General features: G+C 44.9%; 1 protein-coding gene across 7 annotated transcripts in view; it reads right to left on the reverse strand.

Moving 5' to 3' along the window:
- The window catches only part of EXOC2 (exocyst complex component 2), a 126,626-nt gene that overhangs the window by 79,180 nt on the left and 34,331 nt on the right, over positions 1–13,115 (reverse strand). For all 7 annotated transcript variants that reach the window (XM_055570444.1, XM_055570443.1, XM_055570442.1 and 4 more), the window contains 3 exons: positions 8,091–8,204; positions 6,608–6,732; positions 5,116–5,196 (listed from right to left, as the gene is read on the reverse strand). In XM_055570444.1, coding sequence (XP_055426419.1) covers positions 5,116–5,196; positions 6,608–6,732; positions 8,091–8,204 — 320 coding nt within the window. The remainder of the gene's footprint in view (positions 1–5,115; positions 5,197–6,607; positions 6,733–8,090; positions 8,205–13,115) is intronic.

Genomic DNA, 13,115 nt, shown 5'->3' on the forward strand with positions numbered 1-13,115 from the left:
AGGCAGAAATTATAAGCTATCAAATTATAATTATACAGAAATATATACAAAATTTTAATTTACACACAAACTTTAAGTTATGAAATTATGATTTTAATTTATAAAACACTTTGCCCATAAATTATTATTCTGTTGTGAACTTTACTGCATTCACTATAAAACTTTGGGAGCTCGTAACTGATAACTGGACGATTATATACAGTAAGAAAATAATGAAGGCAGTGAAGCCAAGATTGGGGCAGCAGATAAAAATCAGCAGCAGCTCACCAGCCACACTTGAGGTCTTCATTCTGTCAGGCAACTGAGAAGAAAAGGACAGGCCGGCTCCCGGAGCTGAGGCAGGACGCCCTGGAGCAGCCCCATCGTGCACAGCAGCCCCAGGCCCGTCTGGACTGAAGGCCGTCCCTCCCCCTCGCAGGGACAGTGTGTCCTGCTCTCGGAGACGGACACCCCCAGCACGGACAGCAAGCACAGAGGCCTCAGCTGGGCTGGCAGGGCAGTGACATGTCCCTCGGCCTAAGACAGGGTGACAGGCACGGGCCTGGAGGGCTCCACGTGCAGGCAGCCAGAGGCGGACACTGCATGGCTCCGGCTCCTGGATGCAGGCGGCCTGGGGCCGGGGGGGTGGATGGGCAGCCTCAGGACAGAGCTAACGCCACTGCACGGCAGCCGGGTAGGGAAAACAACACTGCCACTGGAGAAAATCTCACGCCCTCTCACCACAGACCACGTGCGGCACTGCACATGGCGGCAGTAGCGGGGGGTGACACGTGGCATCACACACGGTCATCCTGCCATCACGTTGCGCGCCGTGAACTTACACAATATCCGTGTCAACTGCTTCTCAACAGAGCAGGAGGAAAAGATGGGGAGACAGGTCACTGCAGCACTGCCCCCGGATCTTAGGCCCTCAGTGATGGGAAAGACTGAGCCTGCACCAGGAACTGTCACCCACAGAAAACGCCATGTGACTCGGAGGTGCCTGGCCACCTCAAGACTATCAAAGCAGACTTGAGCTCTCTGTGGCCCTGCTCAGGGCACTGGCACCGGGCACAGAGCGCAGCCCAGGCGATGGCGACTCGCGTCTCTGCCTGGGGAGCTAGGGCTCCCCCGACCCATCACGCTATTCACCCCCAGAACAGGAAAGCTAACCAAAGTTATGGTAAATTTTTCGACATACAGTTAAACTCATAGCAAAACTCCGACACAAAGAGACTGAGAAACCTGCCATGTGTCTTGTTTCTCCTAACAAACTCCAGAAATGGACAGACAGGCAGACTTCACAGGGTGACACCAGCTGACAAGGTGGCTCTCCGAGTCACCCAGCGCTTGTCTCCAGCCCGCCTGAGGCTGAGCCCCCACCAGCCTCAAGCCCCCACTCACGCATCTCCCTCGCTCCTCTTCTGTCTCTACCCAGCTTCCTTCCAGTCCATTCTCAACAAATGGCAGAATGTTTAAGTTCACCGTGTGACTGCTTTATTTAAAATCCTTCCGGGGCTCACCAGTAGCCTCAGAATAGACATACTCCACGACATTGCATGGAAAGCTCCTCACAAGCAGACCCCTCGACCTGCAACCTTATCCCTCATTTCCTGCTTACTGAACCGCAGTGGCTCCCCTGACCAGGGATGCACGTGGGCCCACAGAGGGCAGGGCAGCGCAGGGCCACGAGCAGGACTGCGTCAGGGATCGGGCAGCTGAGCCAAGCAAACAATCCTAACAACCAATTGGAAGATGACGCTTATTCTGTGACTTCTAAAAATTTTTGTTGAAATGTTAAAAACTTGCTGTTGGTTAGAAACGAAAAAAAAAAAAGAAAAAACAGTAAAACTAATTTTTATTTAGTACACTATTAATATGAAATATTAGAAACACTGAAAATTCAAGTGCTTAATTTCTTTGTAAACAACATTATCAAGACAGCCTGCCTTCTCTTCTTGTCATAAAATCGGCAGCATGTTATCAGGCATACTTTCTGCGCTCCGACAAACGATCACCTTGTGTCCACACCTGTCCACTGTGTCCCAAGCATCCCAGGTGAGTCCCTCATCATACCTTCATGGTTTCCGTGGGGATGTGCACCCTCACCGAGCTCCTTGGGGCTCCCACATGGTGACAGGGCCCCACTGGTGCCTGTCTACACCCCAGCTGATGGGCTCTGAACCCCGCTTCCCCTGTGCTGGTTCACAGTCATCTCTGCGGACCACGTCCTCCTGCGAGTGTCTCTCTGGGAGACGCAGAGGCCACACACAGGCACGCTCTGCGTCTGAGCATGACTCTACCACGAGGGCGGCTGGGCGCCCGTGACTGGTGAGCGATGGGTGGGTGGACAGCCAGAAACCAAGTGAGCACTGATGCAATGTGGTGAGAACGCTGGGCACTGGCAGCCATGCGCTCCAACCCAGCAGAGCCTGTCTGCAGTTTATAGCACAGACTTGGAGCCAGATCTCCAGGCCCAAATGCCACTCACTACGGAAGTGACTCAGGGAACGCATGTCGTCTTTCTGAGCCTCAGCTTTTTCATCAATAAATTGGAGATAACAGAACAAGCGTCCCAGAGTAACCGCAGGGCTGAGCACCTGTAGGGTGCGGAAGCAGCGCCTGGCCGGGCTGGTCACAGCAGCGCCTGGCCGGGCTGGTCACAGCAGCGACCACGACGCCTGGGCCACACCATCCCTCCCTGCAACCGGCGCTATTCTAACCCGCAGCATCGGGCACATGGGGCTACTTCAGATGAAATTAAAATTAAAACTACATTCCTCAGTGACACTAGCCATGATTTAAGTGCTCGACAGCTACACCTCCACTGCCACAGAAGCTGACGGCTTACACTCCTGGAACAGACAACAGACACAGAGCGGGGTGCGGATTCCACAGAAATCAACAGGCATCACTGCATCACTGCTTTGAAATTAAGAAGGAATTATTAAATACCAAAGCAAATATGAGAAATGTATCAGTGAGAACCTGTTTTCAAGCATTTCAATGAAAGATTTCAAAACTGGTAAATTCTGAACAAAATGGACTAAATTTCTTAAGGCCAATGTCACCCTTCAGAAACTTAAAGTGGAAAGGATTTCCCAAATCTTAAGAAGTTTCATTTAAAATAACTCAGGAAAAGCACATGTAAGTTAGCATGTGATCACGCCCCAGACTGTGCCCACACTCCTGTATAATCTCTGCACAGCTCCTCAAGAGCAGTGATCAGGTCCCACTTTGTGGGCAGGGACCTGCTTGAGGGCGGCAGTCACATGCCCCCAGCTCTGCACTGGACGCTGGACCCAGCATGACACTGGACACCATCAACCGTACCAAAGTTGGCCAAGCTCACCTGAACTACAAACTTATCCTACGATAGCAAACATCAACATAAAGCTGACAGAAAAATACTTCTAGGAAAAAGGGACTGTTACAAAGGAATATATTCTACAAAAAATGTTTATCCCAGAAAGTCCTGACTCAAAGGACTTCTCAAAGAAGTGACATTCATGTTAAGCCAGTTTACTCAAAAAAGAGCAAGCTTTCAGCAGAAATTTAAAAGGACACATTTCTACAAAAAGTTTGTGCTTATAAAGGAATAAAAGTAAAACAATTTCCCTTACAAATTTTACTACCACAAGTCTCAAGGGAGAATTATCTAAACCACTGAAAAGAAAAAAGTTACACACTACACTGGGCCTCACCATGAAACGGATCTTCATTTTTTCCAATGTTAACAAATATCCATTTTCTTCTACTGATACATTGAGATACTTACCAAGCCAGCTTGTTCTCACAAATCACCTTTTCAAAGTTACTATCATTTTTTTTTAAACAGATATCATGGTTGATGGCAATTTCCCCAGGGAAAATAGCATCCCCAAGTAGAAAACAGCCTTCCAACCCTTTAAAATGTCTGACTTTATTAATACAGAAACAGCTTTAGTAAATGCTTATTTGGGCTGAATTCAGACTATATTCATTTGAACAAAGCTGGTGACTGGATACTCAGACAAGCAAAAGAAATGAGGTAAAATCTCACGGCAAAATGATAGTAATACAAAAAAACAGAGAGAAAAATATTTAAAGTGTTGTAAAACTCACAAATTTTGAGATGAAATCGAAGTACTCAAATTCTACTACCAAGGAAAGCCTATATCAAATTAAAACTTCTTTCTAGAAAAGACTTATTATCAGAGATCCCAAGGTTTATGAACAGATTATTACAAAAAAGCCCAGAAACTTCTGCTGATGGGACTAAATTAAGATAGAAGTGCAAAACTGACTTGTTATCACAGTCCTACATTATAGAATCACTGAAGGGCCGACGCTGGGGGTCTTCAATATTTTAGTTATTCTCGACTCTACTTCCTGGTGAAGTTGTATGCTCTACATGCTTACACTGGACGACTAGGAAAGTCCCTTGGACATCACTGCTCCTTGTCAAGTGTTTCCCTATATTCGTGAAGACGACAGTTTACTTTCAAGCCACTAATATTGTAACAGGGACTGATTTATCTGCTGAGTTTCTTCTAAATCTATAGGGTAAGTAGCTGGAAGTTCATATGTCAGCAAAAAGAAGGGGAGGTGGGAAGAGCCTTGAATTCCATGCATCCATTTCTCTTGGCCTACAATTCTTACAATATGTCTCAGAGTTAGAAACACTCCAGAATGCAGCTGTCTTAAATTTGTTTTGGAAAAAGGCATGGCATAAACAAATAGACAGCTCAGTATCTGACTTCCAGCATATGATGTTATCACTGTGTTACCACTGGCAGATGCTTAAAGACGCTCTTCTATGTTCTTGGTCAATGATGATCCTGGCTACAGCCACAGCAATTTTTTACCTTTGATGATGTCATTTATGCACTGGCCTCCTTTATGGTAGCAAATTTTACTTTTTAAGAAGCATACTGGCTTGCTCTCAAATGATGATTTCTCATAAATAAAATGCAAACAGAAAGAGAACATTCATTTTCAATATTTTTATTCTCTATGCTCATTAAATCACTGCTATTTAGAAATAAATACCAAAATACAACTTAACTGCCTTGTTCTGTGAAACCAGGTCCAAGAACTCTATCAAAGCTTGTTATAAAGTCCATAAATAAGCTTGGGAAGTAGGACAAAACTTACTGTTCAGAACATTCTCCAGTTTCTGCGTCATGGATCCTTCTACTTTTTCCGTTCCGTCCGCTTCTAGTTTTTGATGGATAGCTAGAAAAAAAACACCAAATTAAAATGTAGGCTATTTTAATGGGTGGGAAAATATTACATCAAAAAAGACATTTTTAAACAGCTCTGGTTCTATTTTCACTGCTAGAAAGAAGCACAAACACACAAAAACTCTGCAAAGTAACCAGCAGACACCAGTCTAAGTCACGGTGAAAGTGAAAGTGAAGTCGCTCAGTCGTGTCCGACTCTTTGCGACCCCGTGGACTGTCGCCCACCAGGTTCCTCCATCCATGGGATTCTCTAGGCAAGAATACTGGAGTGGGTTGCCATTTCCTTCTCCAGGGGATCTTTCCGACCAAGGGATCGAACCCAGGTCTCCCGCATTGCAGGCAGCCGCTTTAACCTCTGAGCCACCAAGGAAGTCACGGTACTTTAATGCTATTAAAATAGTACATAATACATGTACTTAATCATCTGATCATGAAGGCTAAGTAGTAAAGATGACTGAATTAAAAAAAGAAAAATAAGGCTTAAATTACTAATACGTTTGGTATTTGGCCACAGGAAAGTCATTCTTATTTCTCAGTTTCACCATCTACAAAACAGAAATGCTACTATTTGATATATATCAACCTCAAAATATTTCATTTCAGCCGTGGGACATAACATGGCAAAATACATATTATTCATGTTCTACTCGTCTATATTTCCCTGGAGGTTCTCAAGAAATATCTAGCAACATCTACCAACACGTCAATTTGTGGATGGGCAAATTACATTAGAGTTTTTTTTGCTAGTATTTATATATGTCTGAATGATTCTGATAAAGTATCAGGAAATCATTAATTTATATGTAAAAACTTTTACCTACTGATGAGAGGAAGTTTTAAAAGCAAATCAGGTTTCCTCAAGTGAATCATTAAGAAAATTTTCAAAGTAAATCTCCAAAATACAATTTGAAATTCAAAACTGTGACACAGTTAAAGTAATAAAAAATAGCAAGATAAACATTACTGAGACATGACCTTAAGCAGAGCACCATAATAAGTTTCTAACACATGATGTGCATCCAATAAGAAGCCAGTGATGAGGTTCTAACATTATTTCTATTTCATAGATGGGGAAACCATGGTTCAGTGAAATTAAATAAGTTGACCAGGTCATATAGCCAAACCCAAAATTTGAGCCAAGGCAGTGCGATCCCAGGACAAAAGCTTCACCCCATCCAACCCACACCGCATGGGCAGGTGACCCAAACCCCTCAGCCTGCTTTCACGTCCATAAATTGGGAACACAGAACTACATGCATGGGAAAAGTGTTCAGTCACAAAGAGGAGATTCTCTCCACCTAACAGCTGTGCACATAGCCCCAGGATCACAGCCTGCTAGCCCTCTGCAAGCTCAGGACTGGAGTCAACAGGGAAGCCCCAGCAGACACCCGAGGGTTACCTACCTGAGAGGGCGTCCTGTGCCTCAAAGAAAGTACTGAGCCCCCCTTTCACGTACGCCAGGCTGCCCTCGCTCTTCTTGTTAGCCTGTCTCTTCAGGTGGGTGATCGCCATTTTGAGCTGTTCAAAACTGAAGTGAAACGAAGAAGCCACGAGAAGACAACGTGTTAGTTGTAAAATACTGAAGCTACACTGGAAAGACAGACTAATACAGTATGTAATCAGATGAGACCACGCTTTCAAATTCTTACCCAGATCTAACCCTTTACACATTACAAACACCAAAGTCACAGCAGCCGTACAACAGCTTTGTATAGCCCTCATGTGTCGGACCCCTGAGAAGCAACTATACACGTAGATAGGCTTACACTTGACCCAAATCAACACAGTATTTGCCAGGTAAGGAGTTCTGAAGAGCATCTCCCAGATGCAGAGGCCTGGACCACACAGGGGTGGGTGGCAGGACCCCCCGGAAGTCCACTCTGTGCACGTCACAGCCAGGCCCCACCATTAATGGTGATTTCACAGGAATTATGGGGGTCAGCTCAAAATTCACATAAGTGAACAGACCATACTACTTCATTTTTATAACTCAAGCAGAGAAAAATTGGCTGGTCTCTGTATTTCACAAGTTTTATTTCCACTAAAGCTAAGAAAATCTGGCTATAAATTGTTGACTATATTCTTGAGTGCCAAGATGGTACTACACAGAGACTAGAGATCAATCCTGACTTAGGGTAACAGAAAAGCACATCTATAACGTGAAATCAGAACCATCTTCCCCAAAGAAAGACTTTAGACATTTGCTCTAAAAATTTACCAGGCCAAATTTACTCTAAATATATACCAACTTTTCTTGTTTTCTATGATGGTTTTGATGCCAATAGGTGAAGGAAGAATTTCTTCTAAGGTGTATTTTAACAAGTTGGGGTGTTTCAAGGATACAAATTCTAAGCAATAAGCCATTTAGTCAAACATTTCTACTATAGCAGAGTGTTCTGGCTAGCCCTGCATGCGAGCCACAGGCCTACTGTCGCCCAGGGGGCAGGCAGACTCTCAAGCAGCAGGAACAGAGGGGCACTGTAACTGGGTGTGTGGCCTGTGTGTACTTGTTGCTGATTTTAAGTCAAGTCTTTGAAAAATGTTAAACAACTCATCTTCCTTTGCTCTCTGGTCAGGAAGGAGGTGTCTTCCTTGTTTTAGACCAGTACTTGAGAACTCTGTTACCTGAGCAGGGAGGGGGTCACACACAGACACAGGACAAGCTAAGACTCAAGTTTTACCAGGTGGCACAAACAACGAAACATACAGAAACATCAGGGTAGAAGGAAATAGGGCTCCTGGAATTAATGATCCCATTTTATAAATAAGGACCAGATACTCTGATGTGTTCACAAGCACCCAGGGTCAAGAGGGCTGCTAACCCCACGCCTCCACGCCTGATGCGCTGCACCCCGAGAAGCCACACGGCACTGCCCGCGCCCTCACCTCGTGTTGGAGTGGTTCTCAATTAGGTACCAGGCAGCGGAAAAGTTCTCACTTGTAAAGTCAGCACTCATTCCAGGGAACAGCATTTCTAAGTCCTTCTGGGGAAATTTACCTCTGAGGGAGGAAAAAGGCTTAAGATGTGTTTAGAGTGCTATTTACAAAGATGTAACCAACAGTGATAAACATGGACACAAATCATTACAATGATACATGAGACATTACAGAGTCTAAGTCTGTACATATGAAAAAGATACTTCCTCCTACACCATATAAACTTTAACTGTATATATAAACTTTGTATATATAAGATAGAAAATTAGTTATAATGCAGAAATTATATCAATGCCGCCAAGTCGCTTCAGTCGTGTCCGACTCTGTGCAACCCCATGGACTGCAGCCTACCAGGCTTCTCTGTCCATGGGATTCTCCAGGCAAGAACACTGGAGTGGGTTGCCATTAAGAATATAAAACTTAGAGAGGCTGAGTTGATACTTCATGAAATCTGTCCAAATATGAAATCATTTTCTATCCAACAGACAAAATCTAGTTACACTGACACTAAAAACAGTAAAATCAACCTGTTAAAATACTGTTAAAGACCTGTGTGGGAGCTAGCTTAAGACCCACTGCTGCTGACCACAGTCGCTGACCCAGGCAGATCTATACAGCACTCACGCTTCTATGCACACGTCTGGATCAAGTTCAAGGAAAGCTGATGCTGATGGACAGTCCCTTATCTGCAGCCCCTCTGCAGCTAGGAGGAAATGCGTGCCACCACGGGCAGAGGATGGCAGAGCCAGGCTCCTCGCGGCTCAGTGACACTTCTGGGTGCTGACTCAACCAATCGTGGAACCCACCATCTCCGGACTTCGTATATTATGAGAAATAAATACCTTCCTTGCTTACACCACAATGAATTTTTGTTTTCTATTACAGCTGAAGGCACCCTGAATCTACCCCAAAATAAGATCTGTTACACAAACACCTAGAAAACTGACAATGAGTGACACCACTGGAAGCAGTGATGCCCTGTGGGGAGCACACCCACAGAGGCAGAGGCAGCTCAGGGCAGTATGTACAGGTTTACAGAGTTTCTAAATAACCTTGAGGAAATTATTTTACCTCCCTAAGGCTCCATTTTTGGAGAAGGAAATGGCAACCCCCTCCGGTGTTCTTGCCTGGAGAATCCCAGGGACGGGGGAGCCTGGTGGGCTGCCGTCTATGGGGTCGCACAGAGTCGGACACGACTGAAGTGACTTAGCAGCAGTAGCAGTAGCAAGGCTCCATTTATTCATGAGGATAATGAGAGCATAATATCTTCCTCTTAAGAAAATGCTGAGGATTAAAGTAGATAATGCATGTGGAAGGCTTAACAGTTTTTGACACTTAATAAATGCTCAAAAATGTTACTTTGTTACCTTTATTCTTTATACTTGGTTCTCTATATTTAATAGATTCTTTCATTAAGAACCATTTTATCTGATTCTCCTAACAACATGATGAGTTATATAATCCCATTTTACAGTCAAAGAAACAGCCCCAGTACTTCTATTGTCAAATCAAGAACCGGAGAATCTTATGAAAAATGTCTATATACATAGCTGTAAGTCTAGAAAAACAGAAAGTGAGGGAGAGATTCAGAATGCGGAGAACTGCTAATGGTCTTGGTCACAGCATGAGGAAGAGCAGAAGCACTGTGTCAAAGGAGCATCAAGTCTGGAGACTTAACCCTCTGTCCAGAGTAACTGGGTCTTAAGGTCTGACCGTCTAAGTGAAGTCATAGATTAACAGCAAGGCATATTCTAAGTGACTAAATCCACACTTCGAACTCACTAACCAGACAGTGCGAGCAACACAGAATCTAATGTGTAACACATGAAGTGATTTCACTAAGGAACCAACAGTTTCAGTAGCTGACAACCTCCGTGCCCCCACGGTGCACGCTCCCCATTAGATGGCAGCGTGAACTCATATTACACCTTCCGAAGGGTTTAGCCATGAGGACCCAGATACAGTGGTCAGGTGCAGAACTACAGGAATGTCCTCAACTCAGCAGCATTCGCTTTCAAAGAGGAAACTGACCTGATGACCTCCAGTCAGCAGAACAACAAAAGTCCTCCTGAGACAAGTTCCCTGCCCCCGCAGAGTGCTGCACGGTTGAGCCCAGCCCATGGGCTCCAGCTCCCGACTACAGGCAGAAAGGCAGGAGGGAGTGGGGGAGCGCACGGTCCGCGCAGCTCCCACTCCGCGCTCTGTGCACAGCCGCTCTGTGTGTTAAACGTCATCAGCCTGTTCGGGGCTGTGTGCTTTTCCCTTTTTTGGTCTCACACAGTTTCTGGACTCAGGCACTGTACCACAGTCCACAAGTTTGTTCTTAAAAAACTTCTAAAAGGTAATCTTTTCCAAGGCGCTTTCCTTCCACACTCATACTAAGAACTACTTTGTCACCTTTCCTTGTTTTCTAACTGGAGCAGGAAAACTGGCCACCTTTTCTCGCTACTGGAAGGCAGCCTGATGAGGAACACACCAGACTGCGCGGCTTATAAAAAAGCCTCTGTGGACACAACCCAGAAGCCAGTGGGGCATCAACGCACTGCTCCAGACACCTCTTCCCAGGTAGTAACTCCTAACAAACGGTGGATCACACAATAACGGGGTGTGGTGTCGGGGGGAGAAGCTCCATTATAATGCCCTTACTCCCATATATGTCAGTCTGTCTAGTCACTCAGTCATGTCCAACTCTTCATGACCCCATGGACTGCAGCACACCAGGCCTCCCTGTCCATACCAACTCTCAGAGTTTACCCAGACTCATGTCCATCGAGTTGGTGATGCCATCCAACCATCTCATCCTCTGTTGTCCCCTTCTCTTCCTGCCCTCAATCTTTCCCAGCATCAGGGTCTTTTCCAATGAATCAGCTCTCCACATCAGGTGGCCAAAGTACTGGAGTTTCAGCTTCAGCATCAGTCCTTCCAATGAATATTCAGGACTCATTTCCTTTAGGATGGACTGGCTGGATCTTCTTGCAGTCCAAGGGACTCTCGAGAGTCATCACAGTTCAAAAGCATCAATTCTTCAGTGCTCAGCTTTCTTTATAGTCCAATTCTCACACCATATATGACCACTGGAAAAACCATAGCTTTCACTAGACGGACCTTTGCTGGCAAAATAATGTCTTTGCTTTTAAATATGCTGTCTAGGTTGGTTATAGCTTTTCTTCCAAGGAGTAAGCATCTTTTAATTTCATGGCTACAGTCACCATCTTCAGTGATTTTGGAACCCAGAAAAATAAAGTCAGCCACTGTTTCCATTGTTTCCCCATCTATTTGCCATGAAGTGATGGGACTGGATGCCATGATCTTCGTTTTCTGAATGTTGAGCTTTAAGCCAACTTTTTCACTCTCCTCTTTGACTTCCATCAAGAGGCTCTTTACTTCTTCTTCGCTTTCTGCCATAAGGGTGCTGTCATCTGCGTATCTGAGGTTATTGGTATTTCTCCCAGCAATCTTGATTCCAGCTTGTGCTTCATCCATATATGTACCATCTCCAAAAGTTTCACTTACAAATACTCTCCTACTAGGTAGAGAGGACTTTTAAGAAATAAAACCTAGGGAAGGCTTTTACTTATTAATATGAACCTGTTTTTATCTTCTTTTTCAGTTTAAATAGTTTGTCTCCATCATAATTTAAGCAGTGCAAAAAATGCCCATTTGTGACAATCAGTATAATAAATTAGAAATACAGACTTTTTATGAGCAAATCTTAGTCTCAGTTCAAAGTGAAGTTATTTTTTTCCAAGTAATTAGTAACCTTTTTATAAGTTTCAAGGCACTGCATGTGCAAAACATCAGTTAAAAGCCTAGGACCATGAAGGCCTTTAGCAGCCGAAGGAGGCCCATAAACGCCAACTGCTAGGCCTGTGGGCAGCAAGACAGCCGCACCCTGACGCGCACACCGGGAGAAGCGCCCCCTGCTGCCTCTCACTGGCGGCTCACACTCAGAGGCACTGCCGGGCACGCCGGGCTCCGTCCTGCGCATGTGACTGTGGGACAAGAAACTCCATAAACATTCACACTGTCACAGACAGGAGCCGACTCCTCTCCCGCAGGCAACCTCAGCACTGCAGTTTGGGAATAAATCAGGACCACAGCACTTTACAACAAGCAGTTGTAATTCTTCAAACCTTCTCAATTAATAAATTTCAACAAGTAAATAAGTAAATCCTGTTATTCCTTCTCTGATGACATTTAAAAAAAATTAAAAATAGGTTGTCTCTCATCTTCTAATTATAAAAGAAGCCCCAAATGGCATTAATAAACAGAAATAAAAGAGACAGTAAGAGGAAATGCTCCCAGGGCTTCTAACCTGAGTGTAACACCATTCTCTACAGGGACCAAAGCTTTTATCTAAAAAATATGAAGTGAGTCAGGGAAATAAAATCCATACCCATATTTTAACATCTGCTCTTCCTTTCCCATCCTCTTTTTCTAAAATAAGGCTTCTCTATTTGAGGTCAGACTTCAATAAAACAAATGCAGCTTTCCTGACAGTATCTTTAAAAGCTAAGAAGGAACCTGAAAAGCATTTTTCTGGCCAAAACTACTCTCTTCTCTTGGTTTCGATACATTTTCTGACTTTCACCGTCCATTTTCTTGCTTTCTGGAATCTCTATTCATTCTTCCTTTTGATGAGAACACTTGTGAGAGACTTCACACGGGCCGTCCTCCCGCCCTGTGGAGGCCTGCCAGGGCCCCCACGCCGTCCAGGCGTGCCTGCTCTCTGTGTCACAGAAGCGGAAGTGGGGGCTGAGAGCGACCGGGGGGCCAGCACAGAGCGGCCTGTAGGGTGAGGGTGCACCTGGGAGACCGCCGGGCAGGGATGGGGCTGGCATGGCGCCGCCCGGCACTGCGCACTGCCCACTCTGCCTGTGCCCTGGAACTCCCTCCCAGCTGGCTTAACACTCCACTGGGCTCCCCATTAATTAATGAATTAAATAAAAGCTTGGACATGTCTGCATTTTGTAT

This window comes from Bubalus kerabau, chromosome 3, assembly GCF_029407905.1.
Source record: "Bubalus kerabau isolate K-KA32 ecotype Philippines breed swamp buffalo chromosome 3, PCC_UOA_SB_1v2, whole genome shotgun sequence".
Lineage (NCBI taxonomy): Eukaryota > Metazoa > Chordata > Mammalia > Artiodactyla > Bovidae > Bubalus > Bubalus kerabau.